The sequence below is a fragment of the Desmodus rotundus genome, chromosome 3, assembly GCF_022682495.2.
Source record: "Desmodus rotundus isolate HL8 chromosome 3, HLdesRot8A.1, whole genome shotgun sequence".
Lineage (NCBI taxonomy): Eukaryota > Metazoa > Chordata > Mammalia > Chiroptera > Phyllostomidae > Desmodus > Desmodus rotundus.
In genome coordinates this window covers 153939074-153966222 of record NC_071389.1, presented here as the reverse complement: position 1 = coordinate 153966222, position 27149 = coordinate 153939074, and the positions used below count along the sequence as shown (strand labels likewise).

The 27149-nt window shown below is 56.8% G+C and overlaps 1 protein-coding gene and 1 long non-coding RNA gene across 3 annotated transcripts; one reads left to right on the top strand and one right to left on the bottom strand.

Annotated features, from left to right (window-relative positions):
• Positions 1-545: 545 nt before the first annotated feature.
• Positions 546-26458, bottom strand: FAIM2 (Fas apoptotic inhibitory molecule 2). 2 transcript variants are annotated; one of them, XM_024575617.4, is made up of 12 exons: positions 26281-26452; positions 22734-22929; positions 20022-20125; positions 19512-19576; positions 19045-19098; positions 13601-13651; positions 13220-13259; positions 12683-12720; positions 12073-12160; positions 11759-11854; positions 10018-10071; positions 546-785 (listed from the first exon to the last, which is right to left on the bottom strand). In XM_024575617.4, exons 1-12 carry the CDS (start codon positions 26293-26295, stop codon positions 636-638), a joined length of 951 nt encoding a protein of 316 aa, XP_024431385.1. In that variant the 5' UTR covers positions 26296-26452; the 3' UTR covers positions 546-635. The 2 variants fall into 2 exon arrangements, with proteins under 2 accessions (XP_024431385.1, XP_045040210.1); XM_045184275.3 differs by lacking the exon at positions 546-785 and adding an exon at positions 8266-8840 and having other exon boundaries at positions 26281-26458.
• LOC123478194 (uncharacterized) lies at positions 1425-2637 on the top strand. Its single transcript, XR_006653342.3, has 3 exons — positions 1425-1772; positions 2017-2204; positions 2481-2637. It is a non-coding gene; the product is annotated as an uncharacterized lncRNA (long non-coding RNA).
• Positions 26459-27149: the final 691 nt, after the last annotated feature.

Sequence of the window (27149 nt, the reverse complement as noted above, 5' to 3'; positions counted from 1 at the left end):
CCAGGAGGGTAGGTGTTACTCCTTCTGGGTGCTCCTGGCCCCAGGGTCCCAGTCCCTAGAACAAGCCATTAGCCCCAGAGCTGAGAGCAGAGGCCAGCCTGGGACAACCACCCTGCAGAGTAAGAGCACCCTCACCCCATCTCCTTGCCATTCCCCAACCCCTCCCTTACAAAGCCTGACCTGGAAGGAAAGAGAGGAGGGTGGACTGGACACAGGACAGTGTGCCCCAGGGTCACATAGCCGTGGCAGCCTTAGGAAGAATCTTGATTGGGGGGGCAGGCCTCAGCCAGGCTTCCTGGGGTCCCCTTCCCATATCTAAAATCCTGCTGGTCTCCTCCCACTTGTCCCCTGGGTCCTGAAACCCAAAGGAACCTCCAGCCTTGACTGTTCCAGTGTGGGAGGTATAACTGGGGGGAAGGGGTGGCGCAGGGCACGGCGTGACCTCAGTTCCACAGGGCCCCTGATGGCACAGACACAGGCTACGGAGGGCAAGGATGAGGGACAGACTGAGGGAGTGAGCAGGCTGGCCACAGGCTGGGCTGGTGGCTAGTTTATATCTGGGCTACGGGAGCAAGGCAGGGTCAGAGGACCAGCAAGGGAGCATTCTCTGAAGGAAAGGCGGTGGGGAGGGCTCCTCATTCCCGGTTGCTGCCAAAAAGCTGCAGAAAGAAGGTGAAGATGTAGATGATGTCTAGGTAAATGCTGAGGGCTCCAAAAATATACTCCTCGGGGCTCAGTGAGTGGCGTCGGTTTCCCATCAGCAACTGAGTGTCAAATGCCAGGAACTGAAGGAAGGGAGGACATAGGAGAAATCAGAGGGCTCAGTCATTGTGGCACCGATCAGGGGGCCCAGCATCCCCACCCAGGCCCACCCCCGGTTTGGTTACCCTCACCTGCTGCCTGCCTGACTGCTCAGTGACCTTTCTGTGTCAGCCCAGAGTCTGGAACTTTCCCAGCACTTTCAGTCCCTAATTTGACACCTATTAACTGAGCATCTACTATGTACAAGACACAGGGACACAGCAAAGAACAAAACAAGTAAGATCCCTTACCTCATGGGGTTTCAAGTCTAGTGGGAAGTAATTGTTAGTTGAATGTAACCAAAGCACAGAGCTCTGATCACAAGGAACCTCATCCTGTGTGAGTGTGGCAGGGAGTTCGGAAAGGCTTCCTGGAGGAGGGGACCTTGAGGGGTCTTCAAGCTCAGTCCTAGTCTTCCTGTCATTCCCTCAGGGCTTGCTCTTAGTTAGAAGGTAAACAAATGCTCCAAGTAATAGCAAGCAGGGAATGGACACTTATTAGGTGCTTCACAGACATTAGCCTGTTTAGTCCTAATAATATCCCTACCACTCCCTATCAGGCCTTCCCACTGTCTCCCGCGACTCCTCCACAGAGCTTTTCTTTGGGGTCCCAGCATACGGAGCAGAGCCCCCAAGAAGTCACACATGAAATTTGACAGGCAAGGCATACTTTTCTGAGGGAAAGAAGCCAAAAAGTTCCACCAGTGTCTCAAAGGTTATGAACCACTGAGCCACTTGGGCTTGGAATTCTTTAAATCAATTCACATTCTTGTTAACTGGGCTGTGCCTGGCTCTTCCGTCACCTGTGCATAGGCCTGTATTCCTCCGGCCCTCTGGAACATTCACTGTGCCATAAATACCCACGGGCCAGGGCTGGTGCCAGCGACTGGCTGAGAGCTGCAGAAACCCCGGGGAACACAAACGCCTGCCTCGGGGGCTCACTGCTGAGTGAGATGATTACAATGAAACCCAGTAACTGTCATAATTAGGGCTGATTGGGTAGGGGAAGGGTGTCCCAGGAGAGGTGGGTGACACTTAGCCTGGCTTTGAAGGATGAGTAGGAGTTTGTGAGACTGCGAAGGTGTGGTGTGATAAGTGGGGACTTCAGTGTGGCAGGAGCAGGGGGCTAGGGGACGGAGGGAGGGGCCTGGGGCCTGCCTGTGATCTTGCACTTTACCCTGAAAGCTGGGGCCCAGATCCCTTTCCTTCACCACAGACCATGACTCCCTGACTCCTGGACCCAGGCTCCTTAGAGCTGCTTTGGGTGAAGCCCCGTGGAGGCCTGAGAGGATCCCTGCCTCGGTGCCAAAGTCCCCCCCCCCCCTGCCCCCATACAGAGGGGGCAGAGGCTCCAAGAGGGAGCAACTCCAGCAAGTGGGACATCGAGGCACATCACCCTCAAAGGTGGGGAGCTGGGAGTTGATTATGAACGTGGGCTTGAGCGTCAGACTGACCGGACTCCAGTCGTAGCTCTGCTGCTCACTAGCGATGGGACCCTGGGCAAAACATTTAGTCTCTGAGCTTGTGAGTCTGCATCGTAGAAGGAAGATGGATCCTTTCCTCCTGAGGTGGTTGCGGCCGGGAGATAATGCATGCAAAGAGCCTAGCATGGGGCCTGACACACGGTAAACACTTAATGAATGGTAGCTCTGAACGTGGCTTTATTGTTCTTATCTGCAGAAGGAGAGGCGCCCTCTTGAGAACAAGCATACACTGCTGCTGAGCCTCCAGTGTCTCCCTCGGCTCATCAAGGAGGTGGAAATGTTACTGGGGGAGCTGTGGGGTCTCAATAGCAGAGAAATGGGGAGCCACAGCCATGCTGAGGGGGCCCTGTGCAGGCTATGGCAGACTCTCTGAGCTGAGAGGCACTGAGAAAGGGCTGGAGCTGGAGCTCCCAGCTTTGAGTGCTGGCCCCATCCCTCAGCAGCTGTCACCCACTTGACCTCAGCGTCCTTCCTCACCTACAGAGTGGGACAGTGGGAATGACCACACCACGGTCTGGTTTCGAGGGTAAAAACACAACTGTGTGTGTGGCATCAACTATTATTATTCTTTAGCTTCATCTCACTCCGCTCTATGCTCCTTCTGAACTTGACTTGGATTCCCAAATAAATTTTCCTCTGTAGAGAGAACAAGCAAGGAGAGGGGCCAACTCCAGTGCTACAGGCGGCTGAACAGTCCCAGCTGCCAGCAGAAGTTAATAAATTGCTGATCTGGCTTATCAATCAGTAGCTCGCTTGGTTGATTGCCCAGAGCCTGGCCATCCCCGGGGGAGCTAATGAAAATAAATCTCTCAACTTAGAAGGCTGGGACCCGACCAGGTTTGGGGGTGGCTCCTCCAAGGAGCACTCACCCAGGAGACCTCTTAGAGCAGCCAGCTGGCTCTTCTCTTGGAGGAAAGAGAAATGAAATGATTGCTCCTGCCCTTGGCCGATGGCCACGGTTGCTTATCTGTGAGGCGCTCTCTGGGATGGCCTGCCCCCAAATCAGTCCCACTGCCTGGCCCCACCAGTCACTGCAGCCTCATGCCTGTGAATCAATGGAAGGCTTTTTGTTCATTTATTCCCAGCAATATTTATGGAGCATCTACTACGTTCTAGGGAAGTTGCCTTCAGTGAACTAACAGCCTAGCAAGAGCAAAAGACATCATCAGAGATTACATCATGAGCAAGCATTCGTTACAGGGGAAAGTTACCTACTGGTAACCCCCCTGGGTGATGGTGAGCATTGCTAACTAGCGACTTGGTTGAGAGCAGATACCTTGCTTACGGTTAACATCTTAGTTGGCAGCTAAGATCTCGGCTGACAGCTAAAAACTGGTTAACCACTAACACCTAAAAGGATCGCAGGTACCTGAGTGAGCAGCCAACCGCAGAGGGGACCCTGCAGGAGTGGCTCGTGGGACAGGGACAGAGGCAGGAGCAGGACTAGGGTGCTGGTAACTGGTGTCTGCAAGGTCCTTGCTCTCGCTGTTCCTTTGTCTCATCTCACTCGCCCAGTGCCCTTGGAGGTAGATGTCATTGCCGCTATTTTACACCTGAGGAGAGGGGTCTCGGAGCACGTGGCTCACTGGCTGATAGTCCTTTATCTAGTGCGGGACCAGATTACTTGTCTCACCTGACCCGGATGGGTGGGACCCAGCTTGCAGGGAGGGAGGGGCATGCACAGAGGCAGAGGAGCCAAAGCAAACTTTCCTGGTTCACCCTACGGGCTAGTGCTGGACCTGGCCAGGGCCCCCGGCTACACTCGGGCTGACCCTGCTGTGTACGGGACTTAGGCTCAGGCCTCTGTTCTCCCAGATATCAGGCTGGGCGGGAGCCATGCCAGGGAAAGGCCAGCTTGGAGTCACCAACAAACAGGCAGTGAATACAAAGAGCTGGGCTTGCAATGTGTTGAATCAACATAAAAAAAAAATAACACGTGGACCACGTCCACCCTACAGAAATGGCAGCAGGAGTGTGCAGAGAGGCACACCCAAGGCTGTCCACTGCCGCAGTGGGGCTACCGGTGGAACCCTGAAAACCGCCCCCAGCTCCAGCAGCGCAGGCCAGGTGAACTAGACCGTGGGTGGCAGTTCTGAGGCAGAAATGTTTCTGACATGCTATTACAAGAAAAAAGCAAGTTGTGAAAAAAGCCATATCAGATGATCCCCTTTTATGTTACTAGACAAATCTCACAGGAGCTGGTATCACAAATATCTATAAAACGTGCAGAGAAAGGTCTGGAAAGATGTTGACCACAGCGGTTACCACGGGGGAAGGCAGGGAGGGACATGGTTAAAACTATGTTTGCTTTACCTATATTATTTATGATTGTAAAAGATGAAATATATGAATATACGCAATCACATGTAATTAGAAGATTAAAATAAAAAGAGTTAGCCCTGGCCAGGGTGACTCCGTCGGAGTGTCCTCCCATAAACCGAAGGGTTTCAGTCCGACTGCAGCCCAGGGCACGTGCCGAGGTTACGGTTTGGTCCCGGTCGGGGCGCACGGGAGAAGAAGCTGATCAGTATTGCTTTCTCACAACGGCGTTTCTCTCCCTCTCTCCCCCCTCCCTCCCTTCCCCGTCTCTGAAATCAATAAGCATGCCTTGCGTGAGGATAAAAAGTGGTTAAGGTTACACAGAAAAGAAGAGTCCGTGACTCTCGCCGGAAGCCTCTGTGGCAGGTGCACCGTCCCCTTCCTCAGGTAGCTGAGGAGGCCGAGGCACAGACGGCCTAAGTGATTTGCGCACTTCACACAGCCCAGAGGACAGCTCGAGTCTCCTGACCCCAAAGCCCACTCTGTTTCCACCAGGTGACACTGCCTCAGGGCGTGGTGGCGTGTGCAAGAGTGTGTGCAAGGATAGGAGAGGCAGGGAGGACTGAGCAGACAGAGCTCATGGCCAAGAGCACCGCAGGCCTCCCTGGGGGGCAGGGGGCTCGGCCCACCTGGTCCTGCCATCACTTTCTGAGCTAGAGAGTGAGCCTGGGCTTTGGGGATCCTTCAGAAAGAAACCACCAGGCGTAGGCCTGGTCAGGGTGAGGGAGGAGAGGTGCTAAGTGGACACATGGAGTCCATTGGTTGCTGGGGCCATTGGAACATCTTTCTCCTGCCTTCACTGACCTGGGTGTCAAAAGTTTAAATGGCACAAACAACTGCACGTAGCCCTGGGTCCTGGTGTGCACGTCCGGATGGGCCACTGCAGGAGTAGGCGATGACAGGCACGTGGGCCAGAGAGCCTGGCCCAAGGCAAAAGGGCAGCAGTGTACAGAGTATGTGGGAGAGCCTGTGGGAGGTCCTATGCGGAAAGGCCCGAGTATACCCGGTGCTCAGGAACACAGACCAGGAGTCACACAGACCTGGGTTCAAATCACCCCTGACCTTAGGCAATGACTACTACTAACAGGGAACACTTACTGATCCCTGATGACACGCCGGACACTTTCTAAGTGCTGCACATATTAATTCATTTTAAATTTACAACAACCTATGAGCTGGGCACTATTATTATCTTCATTTTACAGATTAAAGAACGGAAGCACAGAGAGATCACGTGGTTGCATCAGTCCACATAGCTGAAATGTGGCAGCGAATGGGTCTGAGCCCAGGTACCCTGGCGCCAAAGTCCGGTGCTGAGTTACAAAGTTAGTGTGCACAGTGAAGGTACAAGCTGCCACGGCAGCTGAGAAACTGCCATGTTCGGGTGCTAAGCTGCCTGCTTTCTTCTCTTTGCATATTATCTGATGTAATCATTACCACAACACTGTGCGAGAGTTACTGTCCGCCTGTGTTAAAGGTGAGGCAACTGAGGCACAGAGAGGCCAAGTAACTTGCCTAAGGTCACAGTGGTAAGAAGATGAGCTCGACCTTGAACGTGGTTTGCATGGGATGTATGTGGACACCCAGAGAGCTTCCTCCTGCTCTACGGGCTCCCCTGGCCCTTCCGACCCCGCCTTCCCCAGCTCTGCTCTGGAGAACCCCAACCCCAGTATGAGAGCAAGGACTCCCCCCCTCCCTGCCAGGGTAGACGCTCCTGGGCCCTGCTTCCCTCAGGGCCTCTGAGTCACCCTCTCCCTCAGTCGCCCCCCCCCACCCCCCCCCCACCCCCGCCCCAGGGAGAGGGGGGCTCTGGGTCTGGGTGTTGTAAGGGCTTGGTCCTGAGAATTAGCACTTCAGGAAGTGAGACTGATGTGAAGCCTGGGAGGAGGGCACCTTTGAGGTACTTTCCCCTTAGGAGGGGCCTGTCCTGAAGGCTGGACCACAACCCTAAAAAGCCTGCCCCCCCCCCATCTCCACCTAGTCCAGCTGGGCGGCCCTGCCCTCGGAAATGGCAGTGTCTTTCAGGGAAGGGGCTTCGATCTCCAGGAGAGAAAATCATTGGATTCTCAAAGCTCTTACAAGGCTCAGGCTGGTGGGAGGGGGTGATGTTTGGTTCTCAGCGGGGGTCTGGACCTTCTCTGACACTTCCCTTCGCCCCTCTCTCACACATCTTCCCTGAGACGGTAACGGGCAGGGATGTGCTGTGTGCTGCAATTTTTCTAGCTGCAGGGCAGGGAGGGCCCCTCCTGGTGCCGAGACTTCCCCACGCTAGGGCAGGGGGGCCAGGGTGGGCAGCTGGAGAGAGCAGGGGTGCTTGCTGGGAGTTGGTTTTGGGGATGGGTTGGAGCTAGGCCACCACGGATTCAGTGGGGGCGGGGACAGAACTGAAGCTAGACATAGGGTGAGATCCAGGTCAAGGACCTTCTGAGTTGGGGGTTCATGGAGAGACCAAGGGGCCTTAGGTCTTGCGGGACTGGACCTCCGAGGGCCTCTGTCTACCTGAAATTGAGAGGAGGGAGGGGAATGAGTCCAGAGACTCTCCCTCAACTCTCCCCTACCCTGTTGGACCTGCTGCATGTCCTCCCTCCTTGACCCAAGTAACTGCAGGCAGGGGGAGTCCCATCACCTGCTCCTGACCACTGTTTACATAACCTGAAAAATGGGTCCAACAAGGGCCTTTGGGTGTGTTGATGTCCTAATGAGACATTAATGAGTAATTAGGTGCGGTGGTTCCCCCTCCCAGGTGACTCACAGGAGGCTGACACAGCCAGCGGCTTTCTCTCTTTCTCTGTCAGCTCTGACAGCCTCGGGGCCACACCTCCCTCGCCCCTTCAGTCCACAACATCAAAGGTGCCTACTGGGTGCGGGGCACTGTTCTGGGGAGGCAGCAATAAACAAGTCCAACAAAAGTCCCTGCCACTGAGGAGTTACAGTTCTGCTGGAAGGAGCAAACAAGAAACAAACAGATCAGAAAAATGTCTAGTATGTCAGAGGCTACAAAGTGCTGTGAAGAGAAATAAAGCAGGGTGGGGAGTGGGGCAGTGAGTATGTGTGTGAGAGAGAGAGGGAGGGAGGGGAGGAGAGGGAGGGAGGGAGGGGGAGGGGGAGAGGGAGGGAGAGGAGGAGAGCGCATGCCTGGTTTACGCTGATGGGAACAATCCTGTGGAGAGGACAGGACCGATGATTCGAGGTGGGGGGGCAGTAAATACTGGATAGGCCTCCCAGCCTCCCCCAACTCTAAGTAAGACAATAGGAGCTGTCTTCTTTGAGAGGGACCATGGGGCCCTGGAAATGGCACCGGCTGGGCACAGGACACCTGGGTTTTGCCCTAAGTGTGCCCCCCGAGTGGCAGCGGGACTCCATGCTAGCCCTGTGGCACTAGGGCTTCGGGTGTGGCAACCAGGTCTTATAATCGGCCTCTTTCCCTGGGTCGAAGTGAAAATCCAGTGAGGTGATAGGTGTGAAAGCACTTTGTTAAAAGGTAGAGGGTGGAACAGATTGTTGGGATTATTTTTATTATTCTAATAACACAAGGGATCACTAAAGAAATTTAACAGGTTACTGCCCATCCAGCCCCATTCGTGTGGACAGCCTCCCCACTTGTTGAGACCTGACCCGCAGGAAGCCGAGTGCACGCCCCCACCCACCGTGCATCCCGCTCTGCCTGTGCCTACCCCTCTTCTCCCATCTGTCCCTGGCAACCCCCCGCTGCCTTCGGAGACCCCAGCAGGCGCCTGCCTCCCAATGTGGCCCTCCTCCTTTCTTTCCTCCTTGAAGATTCCCTGCCCAGTCCTCCTAGTCTAGACTCGTCTTCAGCGTGCACTGCCTGCAGCTGCTGGTCCACAAGCCAAGAGCGGTTAGTGTCGTAGGGTGACCAGCCGTCTGGTTTGCCCAGGATTTAAGCGGTCCCCCGAGAAGCGGGAGTTCCAGTGCTGAAACTGGGACAGTCCCGGGGAAAGGAGGGTAAGTCGGTCACCCTAGTCTTGGCCGAGGGCACTCTTAGTTGATATGCCGTCATCTTGCCGGGAAACCTGGGACAAGTCATTTAACTTCTTTCGGGTTTTCCTCATCTGTGCAAGGAGGGGCGTGGCGTTCCACTAGATCCCTTTTTAGTGTCTTCCTCAGGTTCTGAGCCTGGAGGTCATTTACTCATCCCACAATATTTACTGAGCGCCTCGATGTGGCGTCCTGGGCACACAGCACAGCATAGTGCACATAGTAGGTGCTCAATAAAGACCTGCAGGAATGAATGAATGAACTGACCACACCCCCATTCCTGGCTTGATCTCAACCCAAAACTTCTGCTCATAGATCTGAGGCCCTCTTTCCTCCCATTTCTGCTTCCCCAGTCTGTCACCCACAAGCTCCTGGAACCTGTGACTAAGCCCAGAACTCTGGCTCGAGTGAGTTGAGCTGAACACTCCAGTGAGGAAGAAGACAGTCTGGTGACTGCCTGTGCTGCGGTGCATGGCTGCCTTGCATCCCAAACCTTCCCCACCCCGAGGTGTCACCACCGTCCCCCTGGGTGGATCCTGGAGCACCACCACATTCATGCTTGGAGCCCATCTGAGCAAAGGGTCTGTGTGGGGTTGCTCCAGGCAAATGTCTGTCTGCCCTGGTCACCTTCTGTCCCCTGGGAATCTGCTCCCAGCCACCCACCCCCCTCCCCACCTCGGCAGTGGGGCTCTGGACCCAGACCATCCAGTCCCCAGTCTGGCCCTACCACTTCCTTGAGTGCTGGATGACCTTGGACAAGTTATTTAACATCTCTGAGCCTCAGGTTCCTCTTTTTTTTTTTTTTTTAACCTCACTCAACTGGGGATTGAACCCACAACCTGAGCATGTGCCCTGATTGGGATTTGAACATACCACCATTTGGTTTACAGGACAATGCTCCAACCAACAGAGCCACATCAGCTGGGGTCAGGTTCCTCATCTTAATTGGATAACAGTAGAACCTATTTTACAGAGTTACGGTGAGGATGAAGTGCGATTGGAGAGCTTTTGGAGAAGGAGGGAGCAAGCGCTCAATAACATTAGCTGTTACTATTACCAGAATGGCAGTCAACGTCAACACTCTCAGTCTGGTGGAATAGCGAAGGACAAACTCAATCTACGTGCATCTCTCTCGCAGGGTACTTAGGAATCTCCTTGGCTCCAAGAAAGCCTCCCAGATTACCCCTAGGAGAGTAACAGCTAACTCCGTCCACGTGACCAGGACACCTTCACTTTCCGGCTGGTCTGTCTTGGAGACCAGACAGACTTCCTTGACGTTAGCATTGAGCCCTGCCCTGCCCTGGCTGCTTCACAAGGGTTCAGGGAAGCCTGCCTGAGAGGAAGGCAGAGGCGGTGGAGGGCCTGGGGAGATGATCAGAGGCTGAGAGGGCCGCCCCCAGGGAGCCACACACACTTACCAATGTAAACACGCCTGCTCCCAGCACGGCATATACTGCGTGGAGCCAGGGCACCTGTGGGGCAGACGGCAATGGGCTTAGGGACAGCAGAGGGGCCGTGGGGCAGAGGGCGAGGGAGGACAGCTCAGTCTAGAAAATGGGGGATGTGGGACTGACCTTCCCAGTGGGATCCTCTCTCACTGCCCCACCCCTCCCCAGCAGCCCCTAAGAAACTCCAGGACCCCAGCAGGGATCCTTGATTCTCTGTGTGTTCAGGGCGGGTAGGGGAGCCCCAGGGTAAGAGTGATCATGGAGGACCTTGCAGAGGAGCACCCAACCTGACTGGCACTTGCTCCCTTCATACACAGTCCCAGGCTCGGGTGGCACCAGAGTGGCCCTTCCCATTGGGGCCCTGTCATTTTCCCAGCCTGGAGCTGGTCGGAGGGTGCTCCTTTCTGCCTGTCCTGCACAGGGTCTGTCTGTCCCTCTGTGGGGAGTTCCCAGGCTCCGCCTGTGCCAGTAAGGGGCTCAGGTGGAAGGGGACGAAGACTAGAACTCAGGGTGGGGGGTGGGGTGGGGGCCATCTGGAGTTCCTGCCAGCTGTGGCTGATGAGGTTGCCTGCAGAGGCTGGAGCAGTGCTCCTTCCCCATCTCGGCTCCCCCCAGGGCGCGGGGGTGCCCAGCTGTGTGTGGTACCTATTTAGAGGTACCACACCAGCTGGGCCCTCTGTAGGGTCTGTCCCCACAAGATTCCTGGAAACACAAGGCATCCTGGCAGACTGACCTAAGTCAATAAAGGGTTCTTTGAAGCTCTGGGGCACCTACCTGTACCACCCGCCCCCTCCATCCTAGATACACAGAGGGCCCCAGGCCAGCTCCAGCCCCTCCCTTCATCAACTGGGTCCTGGGAAGAGCCAAGGAAATGCCAGAACCAATCCAGCTGGCCTGGAGTGGGGGCAATGCCCTGGGGGCTGGGGCTCAGCAGGATGGGGCGGGGAGATGGGGGGTGAGGACTGCTGGTCCCAACCTGGTAGAAGAGCAGTCGGGGGACAAAGGAGCAAGAGGAGCAGGGGCTCAGTAATTTTTAGCTTTCATCTCTTGGGTTCCCAGGATTGGAACCTCAAACCCCTCTTCTGATGCCCTCCATCTGCTCCCTTTTCCACCTGCAGTGGCCTTAGTACCTAAAATGGGTCACTGAGCCCGGGGAAGTCCTAGCTGGGTTACCCAGGGCAGGCTGGGCACTTGTGAAAGAGCTGAGATTCGGCCAGCCCCATGGATGCTCCAGTGGGGTGGGCTTGGGTAGGCTCAGCCCACTGCCCCAGCCCCCACCTGCCTGGCTGCCCAGAGTCTGCCACTGTGGGCTTGGCTGATCCCCCAAGGGCCCCAGGAGGCCCTTCCTCAGGGCCCCTCTGGGTCTGGTGGTGCCCAGCCTCTCCAGAGCTCCCTCCCCTGCAGCCGTTTAAATGCTCCGTGGCACATTCCCCTCCAGCCTCGCCTCCCCCCTGGAGGGAGGATGGGAAAGGTGAAGCCGGATGTGGCTCATGGAGCAGGCAGGTGCCCAGGCCTGCTGAGAAAGGCCTCCTTGTTGGTTTGCTTACACTGCCAACAAGCCCAGGGGAGGTGCCAGGAGGGGCCGGACAGGATGGCAGGCTGTGAGCCTTTGGCTCTGGGCCTTCCCTGGAGGGTGTGGGAGGAAATGGCACCCTCTGGTCAGTAGGCCCCCCTCCCTCCCATGGGGCCCGCCGGGAGCCCCCAGACTCACATATTGAAAGGGCAGGAGGATGGCCAGGATGAGTCCGCTGAAGAAGAGAGTCATGAGCAGCACGAAGAGCGCGCCCTGGCAGGAGGTGAAGTCAAACTGCAAGGGCGGGGCAGGTGTAAACGCTGGCCAAGGCCCTTACAGCAGGCTCAGCTAGTGCTCACCCCCAGGACCCAGCACTGCTTCCCTCGCCTCCCCCAGGTGGGCCCCCCCAGGTCCAGCTCACCCCTTTATCTCTCACCAGCTGGGGATCTAAGCTTGGAGGCCCCCCCGCCCCACCCCCAGCCATCTCCCCGCCCACAGGCCCCAGAGCTGACCTTGGTCTGGAAGCTGAAGACAGTGACAGAGAGGCAGACGAGGGCCGTGATGCCCAGGCACAGCAGCACGGAGGTGGTGTTGTAGTAACTGCGGGGCAACAGGCCAGGGCTCAGTTTCCAGCAGGGCTTCCAGAACCCTCCCCTGACCTCTTGCCCTCACCCTCTCCTCCCCTTCCCAGGGTCCTCCCTGTCCCTGCTTCTCAGGCCTTTCTCTTGGGCCCTCCCCTCGCCCACACCTTAGACTTGAAATCCTGTTAGGAGGATCTTGGAGAGGTGGGAGTGGGGGTGGAAAGTGGTTTGTGCTGCTGCCTGGAGGTGGGAACTTCTGTGATCACAAGCCTGGGGTCTTCTAAGCTACAGCCCTACAGGAGTCACCTTGGTCTCCTCCATCTCCCCGGAACCGACCTAGCCAGGCCCCGGAGGCACGGTCCAGCAGAGTGACTGGGGGAAGGGCTCCAGGCCAACGCTTCCTGCCTGCCTGAATCCATTCCCACATTCAGATGCTCCCAGGGGGATGGAGTTTGGGGGCAGTTTCCCCCAGCATGTGGTGGGCGAGTCCCTGGCTCTAAGCCCAGCCTATGGCCCCTCCCCCACCACCTGTCCCCTTTACCTGGACAACATCCCAGTGAGGTAGGCCATGGACAGGGTCTGAAAGGAAAAGCAGAAATGCTCCAGGACTCAGACTTCAGGGTCCAGACACCTTCAAGGTCCGGCCTGAGTCTCCACCCCTGCACAGACCCCTCAAGTCTGAGTCTGCTTCCCTCTCACAGTTACTTCCAGGAGTCAGGCCTGGCGAAGCAGCGTCCTGGCCGGCCCGGCACAGCTGTGCCTTTCTTCCATCTGCCACCCTGCTCTGCTCCCCTTCCCAAGCCCTCCCACTCATCATTATCCACAGCTCTAGGGTCCCCCATCAAACCTCTTGAAAACAAAATCACAGTGAAGAGACAGTGGATGGAGGGAGCGGCAGGGAGACTAAGCCCACTTGGAAAGAGGGTGGAATGTCTTGGTGGAAGAAGTCGCCCTCTCCCCCAGTGACCTCACGTTACACATCCCCAACCTAGACGTCCTGGCCCTTGAAACCCACCCTCCGCCCCTCCTCCCTCGACCCCCACTCAGCCTGGCTCCCCAGCCACCCCAGGCCACTTACAAAGATGGTCAGGAGAATCAGGTTCCAGGGGAAATGCCTCCTGAAAGAAAAGCCACTGAGTTCAGAGGAGCGTGGGGGTGCCAGCAGCCACAGGCTGGGTCACCCTGCGGGTGGGGGGGGGGGTCTCTGCCCACCCCCATCCCCACTTCTTGGAGGCTTTCTTCAGCTACATTTCCATGTACTCCCATCTGTCTGTCTACCCTCCTCCTACCTCAGAGGTATTAAGTGAAGGACGGAGGGGCAGGCCTACACGATGGAGCCCAGAGAGGGGCGGGGCCCTCCGAGGGGTGCACAGCACATGGGAGGTAGGCAGCACTGGGACCAGAGTGTCTGGGATCTGGCTCATGTTCTCACAAGTTGCTGGTCAAGCCATCGTCATACCTGGGTCCGGAACAGCAGGCCAGGATCAGGTAGGTTGCAAAGAACACAGCGCTGTGAGGGACAGATGAATGGTGAGCCAGCCAGGCCCCTGCTCCTCCCACTCTCTACCCCCACAGGGCCCCCGGTAGGGTGATGGGGACCAGGGTAAGGCTACAGTCATCCTAGAACTTAACGGTGGGCAGGGCCATGGCCCAATTCTAAAAGAGAAGAAGGGGAATGGGATGAGCCTGCTTCTAGAAATATTTGGGTGCCATGAGCCAGCTGACTACCCACCTGGTCAACCCAAAGTGGCCTCCCTGGACATTTATTGTTTCAAAGGAAAGGCTCATGTACATTGTTTCCTATGTGCCAGGCAGAGTGCTAAGTGCTTTATGGATATTAACTACTGTAACCCTCGTATCGTCTCTACGAAGCATGCTTTTCACTTAACAGCTGAGGTCAGGTGACCTGTCCAAGGTCATGCAGCTACTATGAGCAAAGGCAGGATGGGAACCCAGGAACTCTGGCTCCAGAGTCCCAGCCCCACACTGCCTCCTTCAGGCCCTTCCCGGCCCCAGCACTGCCTGTAGTGATCTTGTTAATTACTCTATTGCTGGTCTACCCTACTGGCAGGGGCAGGGCCCTTGCTGTCCTGCCAGTGCCTGGCACAAACAGGAAGTCTCTGTGGCATAGGTTTCTGGACCAGGTGGCTATGTCCAGTGGGAGACTGGCAGAGAGCTCAGGCATAACCCAGAGATAGGGAATGAGAACTGAGGATTTTCTGGAGACCAGTGGAGGTGGAGGCCAGTCCAGAAGGTAGGAGGCGAGAGCTGAGGACCCAAGGGTAGGGCATGCTCACACCTACTGAGATTGTGCTGCCACCAGCGCAGGGTCTCCAGCACCAAGAAGGCTCTCAAGGTGGCGCCTGCCGTCCCTCCCATCTCCCTCCTCAGTTCTCTCAATTGTCCCCCACAGCAGCAATTTCGATGGTCCTTCCCCATCCCCAAACCTCCTGGTCTCCCTCACTCCCCTGCATGGCTCCACCCCAACAAACCCAACCCCAGCCTCACTTAAAGAGAGCTGGCTTTGCCACGTCACTGTGACCTTGGACACTGGCCAGGCTCTACCTTACCTGACTTCTCACAACCTGTGCTCTCTTCGTCGTCTCCCTGGTTCCACGGTGATACACTCTTGCTCCCCTCCTGCCTCCCTGGCCGCTCCTCAACCCCCTTCAGGGTATCTCTACCCGTGCCTCCTTCCTTCCAGGCATAGGGTCCTGGGGGTGAGTCCCCCTTCACGGTCTTCCTGGGCGGGCTCACTCATTCGCAGGACTTCCTTTAGGAGGCCAATGCTCAGCACACACACCTACACTTCTGATCTAGGTTTTCCTTCTCAGCTTAAGACCTGAATATCCACTTGCTCACTGGGCAGACATGGCGATTCAGAAACGCGCCAGAGTTGACAGGTTAGACCCGAACTCACCCTCTTCCCCTGCATCCCTATTGCAGAAGACAGCCGCTTTCCAAGTACCCAACCAGAGGCCTCGGTATCAGCCATGGCTCTCACTGCCATGCCTGATTAATCATTGGACCTGTTGATCCTCCTACCGAGGCAGCTCTCAAATCTGTCCCCTTGTCTCCATTCCCACTACCACCCCTTTGGGCAGGCCACCTCTCTCTCTGGTCCTCCTGCTTCCAGCCCTGCCGCCAACCCTCCACGCTACCGGCAGATCCAACCGGCAGGAGACTCCCCTGTTTAAAATTCCCAAAGACCCGGCAATGCCCTGCGTGATCCACCCCCACTTACCTCTCTATCCCATCCCTCACCACACTCTACCCCTCCCCTCTCCCCTCTCCCTCTCATCGCCCTCAGCACCTCCTACTCTACTCCTGCTAGAAAGGACCCCCAGGCAAGGATGCCTCAGGTCTGGGCGGGAGGGGCTTCCTAAGGGGCACCTTGGGCATACTCAGCCAAAGCCGGCACTCCCCGGTCCCACGAGCCTGCTCATCGGACCCCCAGGTGTGGCCCCTGGGGGCACAGTCTGCAACCTACTCATTTTGTATTCCTACCTTCTAATCCGGGGCCTGGCACTGGTTGGGCGATCTTTTAAGTATTGCCGGATGAAGTGTGGAAGGACAGGGAGTGTAGGGCTGAGACAAGCTGTTGGACTTGGTGAACAGGGGCCTTCATCTTCACCCTTTCCCGTTCTTTAGTGGCACCCACACAGTGTGGGACTGCTGTCACTGTGACAGCACCACGGTGGTTCTCAGCGCCAGCACCAGGGCTGCCGAACATGCCGACCCACGAAAGACAGTGGCATCTCCTGCCCTAGTGGAGAAACACCCCAGCACCTGCTGCCTTTTGGGCTCGCTCCAGTCCTTAGTCAATTGCTTCAGCAACAATAAGAATGCCTTGTCTGTGTGTGTTCTGGGTGCGGGTCCTGCCCCCCCACCCAACCCCCCGACCAGATGGAAGCCTCCTGAGGCCAAGGGCCCAGTCTCTGGTCCGTAGCTCCTCAACCCCCAAGACAAGTGGCCAGGAAGAAGGGCAGAAGGACTGACGTGGGGGTCTTGGAGCAGCCCTGGGGCCTGCCACTCACATCCGCCTCCCCGCTCTGCCACTGCCATTGTGTGACCTTGAACAAGTACTTTAATTGCAAAGCCCCAGTTTCTTCCTCTGGAAACAAGAACATTAGTACCAATGCACAGGGCTGCGGGGAGGATGGAATGAGAGAGCGGGCATCAAGCATTTAGCCCTGGGCCTGGCACCGGTAAGGCCTGGAGGGTGGGAGTTGTTATTACGTAATAAGATTGACAGCTTCCTGGAGAGGCCCTGAGCAGCACCCCCCTCCCACGTCCCCTCCCACCCCTGGCTCTGGTCTCTACCTTTTCCTCCTCTGCCTGGTTCCCCGCCTGGGCCCCAGCCCTCAATTTTTCCAGCCTCAGGGCTCAGAGGGAGCAATCAGACAATAAGGCAGGAGCTCACTGAGGGAGATGACTAGGGCCTGGAGAAAGCTGTGGCGGGGAGCTGGGTGCAGGGGGGTGCTAGAAGGCTGCCATCCCAGGGGGCAGACAATGAGTCACGGCGGCAGGGAGAGAAAGGCTGACGTGTGTGTCGGGGCCTGGGCCCCAGGGCCCGGGCCGGAGCCACCCTCTGTTTACAGGGTGTCAGGGCAGAGGAGTGAGGCTCAGCGGGGAGCCAGCTTCTAAAACCAGGGTCCTCCCCTCCCGTGTCCTGCTCTGGGGCAGCCCTGGGCCACGGGGGTGCACGAGCATTGCAGCTAGGAAAACGTGGTCATGCTGCTTCAGAAGCACTAACTTTTCTCTGTGCCTCAATTTCCTCACCTGTAAAACACGGGTAATAATATTACCTGCCTAGTAGGGCTGGCGTAGGGATCAAATGAAAAGCAGAACAGCGCCTCAAATGTTTCAAAAAGAGCTGTTTTACCCTTATTGCTATTAAGGGCTTAGAACGTTGGAGGGGGTGAGACCGCTAGGCCTCAGCCCAGGAGGCGGATTCGGGGTGCAGACAGAGCGAATGGTGTTGAGGGGTGAGGAGGGCCAGGGCAAGGCAGAGCCATGGGCTGCTTTTCTGGAGAAAAGGGTGGTGGAATTCTTGAGCATCTCAAAGACTTTTTGCAACACCCCATAGAGAGCACATGGTCCATGCCCACTTCCTACTTCCCTCTACCCCCCACCCCTGAGCCAGGGGCAGCACCTCTGTTTTCTGCCTTGAGAGGCTGAGGAGCACCGACACGGCTCGCCACTCAGAGGCCGGATTCGGATGCCTACCCGAAGTGGGGTGGACTCTGCCCCAACTTCCGAGCCTGCTTATGCCTGGGCTGACCCCCTGCTACCATCCGCTCAGGGCACGGGGTCTCACAGACCCTCCCACGGAAGGTCTGGCAAAAGGCCTGGGGTCTCCATTGCCGAGTTCTCAGGATACCCGAGGCTGCCAGGCCGTGCCGGGAGCCATGCCAACCCGTTCTGTGAGCTAGCCTCGGTGGCAGTCCCTCGGGCCTCATTAGCTTTACCACACAGTGCCTCCCAGTTCCCTAAGACGCACGCCTCCTGCTTGGTCTGCAGACAGGCCCTCCCTCCTGTGCCCTAGGAAAGGCTCTGGGGGGAATGTCTCCTCCCCTGGGACCCCCATCTTCACCGAGACTTCCCTTCACCACTCCACTCCGAGGAGCCCCAGAGGCCAGAGGAGTCTCCTTCCCGTTAGCCTTGGCTGGCTTGCATAAACTCACAGCCTGCTCTGGCGCTGTTCGGGTTCAGGGTGGTCCCGCAGGCTTTGAGCTGAGCCCACATCGCCACCTGATCCCTTTCCAGGAACAGGCCTGGGACAGCCCTACTGTGCAAGTGTCTTGGCCAGGCATTCAGAACCTCTACCCGACCAGTCCCCACTGTCCTCTGAGATATCCCGGGTTTCCCTGCACGGAGCCTCCTGGCCCCTTGACAGTCTCGTCCCTAATTCACCAAAGCGGTCCCACTGCCACACTGTTGCTCAAGCCACTCCAGTGTCCGTCCTCTGGGGTGCACCCCTGATGTGGACTGCGGCTTGGTGTGCCAGGCTCACACCTTCCCTTGTCCCCTCCTCTTTCTGTGAGTGCCACTTTCTCACAGGCTGCCCTGTGCCGCCCGCTACCTGCCCCTGCAGACCACTCTTCCCCAGCAGCCCCAGCACAGCGCTGGGCTCAGGGGTGCTGCCGAGAGCAGAACTGTCTGGGACGAGCCCTTCATTGCCCAGATAGGAGGGTCAGACTCACCCATACCGTCCAACTTCTTCTCTCAAGTTACCTGCCACGTTCCTTAAAGACTATAGAACAACCAGGAGCTGAGTGGCTCGAGAGGAAGGGAGTCTTCCAGGCAGAGGGATTAAGAGCACAAGCCTCAGCCTGAATTCTGGGTTTGAATCCCAGCTCCAGCAATTAGCTGTGTGACCTTCGGCAGATTACTCAACCTCTCTGGGCCTTAGTTTTCTGAGGTAATCATACCCCATAGATTTGAGGAATGAATTCAATACCATATATCAAGCACACAATACAATGTCCAGCCATTATTAGACACTCTATAAATGGTAGCAATTATAATTAATAATTCTATTAGTAAGCATTAATAACAACAATGTTAAAAAGAGTAGCAACATTATTATTAGTGTGGGCCAAGGTGTCCCCTCCCCCTTCCCTTTAGGGCCAAGGTCTGAGTCTCCCTAGCCCCGGCCCCAGCCCCACCTTTCCCTCCTAGTGCAGGTCCTAGAACCTACGCCCATCTCCTCCCCGCCCCCCAAGACCTAAACACCCCAGAAGGGCCCTTCTGGCCTCGCACTTGTGAGAACAGTTCCTGTTGGGGTGGGGAGAGGCCATGGGCTTGCATTCTGTCACAGGGATTTCCCACTGTGTGTGTGAGGGTTCTCTGGGGAGGGTCGTGGGGGCCTGGGGGCCTGGGGGCCTGGGGTATACTCACTAGGATGCCCAGTACCAGCCTGGGTTAGCCTGGACATAGTCCTTAACAGGGTCACTGCAGAGGAGGGAGGGAGAAAGAACAAGAATTTACCCTTTGTCTCTATTTCTAGTTCAAATCTGCACCTGCCCACCACCACCCCCCAGCCCCCTCCATTGACAGGGCTTTAGAGAAAGAAAGGAGGCATGCACCCCTGGTAGCCCGGGAAGCCCCAGCCACAGTCCCAGGTTGGGGCTCAGAAGTGCCTGGGTGTGAAGCCCAAGGATCTGAGGGAGACCAAGAGGCACCTGGTGCACCCCACCCTGGATGGTGGGCTCCTGCGTGGGCATTGTCTAAGGCTCCCCATACTCCACTGCCCACACAAGTCTCTCCAGGCAAGCATAGCAAGGGAAGTCTGGCTCTGGGTCCCCCCGCCGCAGGCATGGCCGCCGCCACCCCCCAAAAGGGCTGGTCTACAACGGCCGACTCACCAGAAGGTAAAGAGAGCCACGATACCCAGGGTCACCAGCAGCTGGATCAGCAGGATAGTGTAGACCTGGGGGTGGGAGGGGCTTCTGCTCAGCCTGGGGAACCTTGGTTGAAGCTAGGAAGGCTCAAGTCCCCAGTGAAGCTCAGAGAGGCCCCAGCGTCCCTGTGACTCAACCTACTGTCCAGACCCGCATCCTGTGCCCTCCACCCTCCTTCTTCAGGATCACTGGAAGGGATCCAGGACAAAGTAAAAGGGAGCTGAGGCATTCCAGAACCCATACCTGCAGGTGAAGGGCCCCCCCAATGTCTGCAGACAAGAGACGATGTGCTTAGAAGTAGCAGGGGGCGGTGGGGTGAAGCCTAAGGAAGCACTTCCCAACGGGGGTTGTCAGCTGGCATCACAGGAGAAGGGGAGACCATGGCCTCTGCAGGCAGAGGGATGGGCCAGGACACTTTCAAAGGGTTCTCCACACCCAGGCCCCCGTCCTGGAGACCTGGGCAGAGGCAGTTACCTTTCTGATGAAGACTCGGCGAACCTTCTGGTCCTCCCAGCTGAAGGTGGTGAAGAGCTCGTGGTCTCCGGTGGGGAAACCACTGTCATAGCTGGAGCTGCTGCCTGGGTGGGCAGGGGAGGGCCGTGAGGGCTCCAACACCCGGAAACACTGCCCCCAACAGCCGTCCGCTCAGAGCTGCCTTTTGTCAGACGGGCTAACTGGCTCTCCGGGCCAGCCAGAGCCTTTCTCCCCAGCCCCATTCTCAGACCTCCCGCTCCATCTCCAGATCCCTCTCCCCTACTGTTTATTGTCTTTCCTGTCCTGAGTCCTGGGAATGAACTGTCATCCCCTTTCCCCTTCCCTCCACCCTGGCTGGGGCTCCCTGGGGACTAAACTCTGCCATACAAATGGGACCCTTCCCTCGGGTGTCCCCCATTGCCTCCCTGGACATTCAGGCTCCCTTGTGGCAAAGAATCAGAGAAACAGACATAATCCCAGGACTTCCTGGCACATCCCAGGGTCGGAGGTCCTGACCCAGCAGGCTCTGAGGCCCTTGGGGTGGAAACTGGGGACTAGTTGGTTGGGCGAACCTGCTGGTGCCACAGCTGGGATCCAGGGCTGGGGGAAGACTGGAGGGGAAATAAAGCCAGGACTGTGGGTAGGAATGCAGCTTTGTGGGTTGGTCCAGGACTCAGGCTTTCCGAAGAGCTCAGGCTGCAGTCAAACAGGCCCACACGCGGCTCCTCCTCTAAGACTCACTAGCCGTGTGACCTTGAGCAAATCACCAGCCTTCTCCATGGGTCTATGAAATGGGTCGGTGATGCCCACCTCATGGGCATGAAGGAGGTAAAAGTGAAAGTCTATGCCTCTCTGACTCTGATGGGGACCATGCCGCCCTCTCCCTTGCACCCCTCGTCTGGGCCGTTCCTGAGGCCTCACATGTGTCCATCCTGTTCTCCTTCAGTGCCCCCTCCAGTTCTCCATGTCCGGCCCGTCCACAGTAGTAGCCTCAGTCTTGGTCTTTCAACGCTGACCATGACTGCTCTGCTTCAAGCTCTTTGATGGCTCCCCACTGCTTCTTACTCAAGTTCAAGTTCCTTAACAAAGTCTCCACAGCCTCCCATGGGCCCTCCAGCCTCACTGCACATTATTTCCTCCTACTTTTCTTCAGCCTATTTTTTCAGCCATGTGTTCTCTTGCTACTGGGCCTCACACATTCCATTTTTTCAGCCTTGAAAACTCACTTCCCTGCCTCTTTACCAGGATAACTCATGCCACCCTTCAGGACTCAAAGCAGACAGCCCTTCCTCCAGGAAGTCTTCCCTGATTGTCAGGCAGTTTAGGTGAGTTGCCCAGGCTTCTATCACTGCCTCTGATTCACTGTATGGTAGTTGTCTGTTCACTGGTCTATACAGTCAGCCCTGTGAGGGAAAATCAATGCATCCCCGGAAGTTGGTTCAGTGCTGCACACAGTGCCTGGTACACATGTAGCAAATGTTTGTCACATGTTGACTGCGATGGCCTGCCTTCCTGCCCTGACAGTTCCTTGGAAAACATCCTGAAGGGCAGCCCGTCCTAGCAACCAGGACATGGGAAATGACGGAGCGGGAGAGAGGTGGACCTATCTCAAACCTGGGGCCTGGAGACCCTCACTCGCTTATCCTCACTTCTCCTTCATGTTCTCCCTGCATCCCCCCCACCAAGACCCGAATAGCCAGGCCACGGAGGGGGAGAGAGAAAGAGAGACGGCAGTCCGGCGGGCGTCTGAGCAGTGAGAAGGCTCCCACAAACACAGACCCTCGCTGGCCTTCCAGTTGGTTGGGATTTGTGGTGGGTAGTGTGGACCACGGTGACCACTCATTGTGAGTAGAGGCTGTCTAAGGCACTGTCCCTGGGATCTCTTCTAGAATCCTGCTGGGTGGGGGGTTGACAAGGTGAAGGAGGAAGATTAAGGGTCTGCTGAGGAGGCTGAAGGGGCTGCTGAGGAGGCTGAAGGGGCTGAGGGAGATCTGAGAGGGGCCCTTCCTTACAGCTTGTGGAGAGGTCTGTGATCCCAGCCCTGAGGCAAAGCTCCCACAGCTGCTCAACTTAACACAGGTGCTCCCACTGGCTACGCTTGGTCTGCAAGTTGCTGGCATGAGCCTGGAGGAGTCTGCCTGTGAATTCTGCCTGGTTGTGAGGGGCACTGAGGCTGGCGCCCACACACTTGCCCACGCAATGCCCCAGCAATGGCCTGGGGAACGGTGGAGAGACAGGAGAGTGATGGGTGAAGTGGATCCTCAGGCCTCTGGCCCCCAACACTCCTGGGGTGTCCATGGTGATGTGTCCCCACTAAGGTTTCACATCAGCTAACAAGTTTACCCCAAGTCACCGGGAGCCAGCCCTGGCTAAGGCCGCGGCCTGCCACAGCATCATCCTGCCCCTTCCTGCTAGACCTGTCCCTGGTTTTCCCCCTGCGTCTGCCCCCTCCGCCCTAGCATGGCGAACTAAAAAATCCCCCTGTCCCCACCCAAGAGCACTGACAGCAGACATCGTACGTCTCCCTTTTCATGGAATCCTCCTGGGTCCGCCCTCAGAACAGTCCTCTGAATGCCGAGTTTGACCACAGTCTCATACAACAGCCATGCAGTGCATGCTTCTGGGCAGTTTCCTCATCCCCCCCACCCCGCTCTTCCATGTGAGCCCACCACTCCGCCTGACGCTCCAGCCTCCAGGAGCCGAGAGACTTACTAGGGTCCACGTAGGCCCAGCTGGGGTGGAGAGGCACAGCTGGAGGGGCGGCGGGGAAGGCCCCTGCCTTCAGCCCCTCCCCGGAGGTGGCCTCTTCATAGGAGGGCGGGGCTGAGGGCACTGCTGGAGCCTCCTTCTTCTCACCATTCGCCTGCTGCTGCCCCTCGGCGCTGGGCGCCTTGTTAGCCACGGAGAGCTGTGGAGTAGAGGCAGAGAGAGGTGGTTACCAGGGAAAGGGTGCCTTCCAAGGCCTCCTCACCAAGGCTTCCCTTCAATTTTGGAAGATTTATGAGTACTTTGTCACCTGCACTAGGAAGGGTGGGGGTACGGACAAGAATCTCCTAATTTTGTGGTATATATATATATATATATATATATATATATATATATATATAATGAAATATTACCCAGCCCTAAAAAAGAAGGAAACCCTTCCGTATGTGACAACATGGGTGAGCCTGGAGGACATTACGCTAAGTGCAATGAGCCACATGCAGAAGGATAAAAACGACATGACCTCGTTGTGTGGGCTCTAAAAAGTCGAACTCATAGGAGCACAGAGAGAACACTGGTGCTGGGCGCTGGGAGACACGGGGCACGCGGAGATGTCGGTCAGAGGGCCCGACTTCTCAATTACGCGAGCCGAGAAAGTTCTGCAGTCCTAATGTCCAGCGCGGCGACGGCAGCTGACAGCTCCGTGTGGCGCACTTACCACCCGCGGGGAGGTCCAGGTGTCCTCGCCACACAAAGAGGAAACCACGTGGGGTGACAGATGTGTCAAACAGTTTACCAAGGCAGTCATTTCACAGTGTATGCGTGTGACGAAGCATCGACCTGTATGCCTTAGATACACACAATTTCTGTGTGTCCCTTATACCCCAATAAAGCTGGGGGGGAATCTGCCTATTTCATAGATGGGAGAACTGAGCCCCAGGGGCGTCAGGGCTGGCCAGGCACACGCTGGAGCTGGGGTGAGGACTGGGAAAGGAGAACATTCTTAGGAGAGCCCCCATCAGCGGTCGCCGTTCCCGCGGCTGGGACTGGGTTTGTATAGGTCTGCTGTTCCTCTGGGGTCCAGGGAGAGGCCTGGCATATAGGAGGCCCTCAGAAGTATTGAGCAAAAGGTTCTCTCAGGTAACCCCCTGCTTGCTACCTTGCTAATTGTATTTTCACCTCTGTTTTAAAACGAGGGACCTGAGGAACAAAGAAGATGGACGCGTCCAAGGTCACAGAGCCACGCGTGGCCCACCGGGCCGCAGAGCCCGGGGAGCACCATCCCCTGGCACCGGCCTCCTCCCGCTGGGCTAGAGAGGACTAAGGAGCGTGGGGATGAGAGAGAAGGGAAATAGAAGGCTGGGGTTGGGGTGGCAGGGCAGGAGAAAAGAGGGAGAGGAATGGGGACTGCAGGGTGGAGGAAGGACAGGAGCCCCAGCTGAGGGTCCTGTCCTGGCCCTGTCCTACTGGGATCTCCCCTGAATCAGAACAGACTCACAGAATGTCACTGCTGGGAGGGATCTCATAAGGCATCTAATTCAGCCCCTTCCTTCACTTTACGGGTGAGGTAGCTGAGGCCCAGAGGGAAACGTGCCCATGGCAGGTTGAAAACTCAAGTCCATTTACACTCAGATGGGTCTCCTGCCCCACGGTGTACATACTAGGTTTGGAGGGAGCATATGAGCTGTGAGGGCCTGAATGGTGTCACCAGAGAAGAGCAGATTGGGGTGGAGGGGTGGTATGAAAACTGAAACAGCAGCAGAAGGACTGAATCTCAGAAAGCAGGCTTTAGGTCTGCCTCCAAAAAGAATGTGTTAAACGCCCTGGCTGGTGTGGCTCAGTGGATTGAGTGCTGGCCTGTGAACCAAAGGGTCACAGGTGCGATTCCCAGTCAGGGCATGTACCTGGATTTCGGGCCAGGTCCCTGTGGGGGGCACACCAGAAGCAACCACACATTGATGTTTCCCTCCCTTTCTCCCTCCTTTCCCTTCTCTCAAAAATAAGTAAATAAAATCTTTAAAGAAATAATGTGTTAAACCTGAAGGCTACTGAGAAGGCAGGGAGCCTCTGTGCGACAGCCCAGAGTCGGGCAAGCACCAGGTCTCTGCTCTCATTCAGCACCGAGGACCATTGAACCGGAGGGTCTATTGCATCACTGCAAAGCCTGTGAGTAAGCTGGGGGTGAGTGACAGAGGAGGCAAGGGTGATACCTTCAGCCCAGGACAGGAAGCAGGGTCAGCAAGGTGTTTGGTGGGAGGAGGGGCAGGGAGTGGAGGGGGGAGGAAAAGGAGAGAGGGGGAGCTTTCATTTTCACCAGGGTGCATAGCTGCAGCTTCCTTGGGGAAGGGCCTCCAAGCCTAGGCCCCTGGGAATGGAGCCCTGGCTCATCTGCTTCCCTCCCACTCTCTAACCTCCATGGTCACCCAGACCCGCAGGGTCACACCCAGGAAAACCCATTTCAGCTTTCCAGAACCAAGGTCCTCCGAGCCCAGACCCGGGGCTCCTGTCTGGGAAAAGGATGATCACCTCCGACATCAGCCAAGCTGGTCTTCTTCACCAGCCCCCACCCTGGCACTCCAGCACGAAGGGGCTCCCGAGCCTTGCCCCCCATACACACGTCCACATTCCCAAGTGGGGCTGCCCAATGACAGGGGCTGGTGTCCCCCAGTGACATCATTTTGAGGCCTGATGAGCTTAAGAACAGGGAGAGGAGAGTCTGGGAGCCCAGGGAAGGCTACCATTGGCTCTGAGGGTCATCTCAGAAAAAAGATGGGGTGTGTAAGGTAGGTCCCCATCTGTGTCTCAGCTCAGTCCTTAGCACCCCCAAACAGAAGGCCAGAGAACCCTCCTCCTTTGCCCCAGGCCTGGTTGTTGTATAATTCCACAGGCTGTTGTGTTATATAACCCTGCTAGGCCAGCCAAGTCTTGCCCTGGCTCTTCCCCTACATTTTAGGTCTAGAACTGGAAAAAAAGAGAAGCCATTTTATCTGGTCCCATTCAGTCCCCATGCCCTGCCAAAACCAAAACAAAAATTAGAGCATCCTTACGTATGGTTGCCATAGTAACCCCCAACCACAGAGGATGTATGGGATGTATCCAGATGTGGAATAACGACAGGGAATTGGGTGGGGGGTGTTTCTGTGGAGGGCATGAAAGATGAGGTCTGTCTGGTGGGGACGGGACCAGAAGGGGTGTTGGATAGGGACGGCCCCTCAGGGCTCACCCTGGTGAACACTCAGGGGCACACACGGACACACGGACACCCTGGCTGACTCCTCAAGGGGGGCTGGGTGTCTGTGCAGGGTTTTGTGATTTCAAGGCAAGGGGTGAGAGGGAGACAGAGGAGGAGAGGTGAGCCTGGTGTGCAGGAAGAGGTCCTGACCCATCCCTTGAAATGGGCCTTTTGGTTCTCTGACTTCAGCAAGGACCACAGAGGACCTCTGCACAAGAGCCAGGGGAGGATGCTTATCGTGGTCCAGAGAGCTTGCTTAGGATGGCGGGGAGCCGGGAAGCCCAAGGATGGAGGATGTGCAGGCGGGGGAGATGCCGGTACCTTTCCCTGGGTCATGGTGCCGTCTCTCGGGGAAGGGGTCCCTGAGGCAGGAGCAGATGCTTGGGTCACCGCAGCCTGCCTGCGTCTCTTCCTTCCTCCGCGTGGGTTCTAGCAACATCCACTGCAGCCGGGCCAGGCGGACCGGAACATACCATCTGGGCGCGGGGAGAGGAGGGGACGCGGGGAGGGGGGTTTGCGGACTGGGAGGCTGCAGAGGAGGCCTCTGCGGATACGCGAGCCGAGTCGAGGGGAGGAGGCAGTGCACCATCCCTCCTCCAGTCCCCCCTTCCTTCTGCCCTTACCCGCGGGACCGAGCGTGCGCTGGGAGCAGCCCCAGTGGATGGGCCCTCTCAGGGCGGGAGGAGGTGCGGGGACTCCGTGACACCAGGGCTCGCTGATGCCGCCTGCCTGTAACTGGAGCTGGGTGTCAGGGCCTCATCTCTCCACCATCTCTGCTGCTGACAGGCTCTATTCGTGCCTCTGCCTCTGTTCCCTCCCTCTTTGGGTGCAGCCCTGATTCTGCTTCCATCCCCACTGCCCCTCTCATCATCTCTATTTCATCATCCACATACATTGGGAAAAGTCTCCCACGCCGTCTGGTCTACTTTACCCAGCTCCTAACAGGGCCGCTGGGCCCTAAATTTCTGTGGGCCTTTGGGCAAGCCCAGTGGGCACCTGTCCCTGCCTCCGTTTTCTCCCCTGTGAAATGGGGACAAGAGGCCCCTCACTGCCTTGTCACAGAGACGTTGTGTGGGGAGATGTAGCTTCTGTTTGTTACATCCTTGTTGGGACATTTTTACCAGGTTTTTCCGGGGGCACCTCTAGTTCTGTTTCAAAGCCTCTCCCTGTGTTCACTGTGCTGTTCTCTT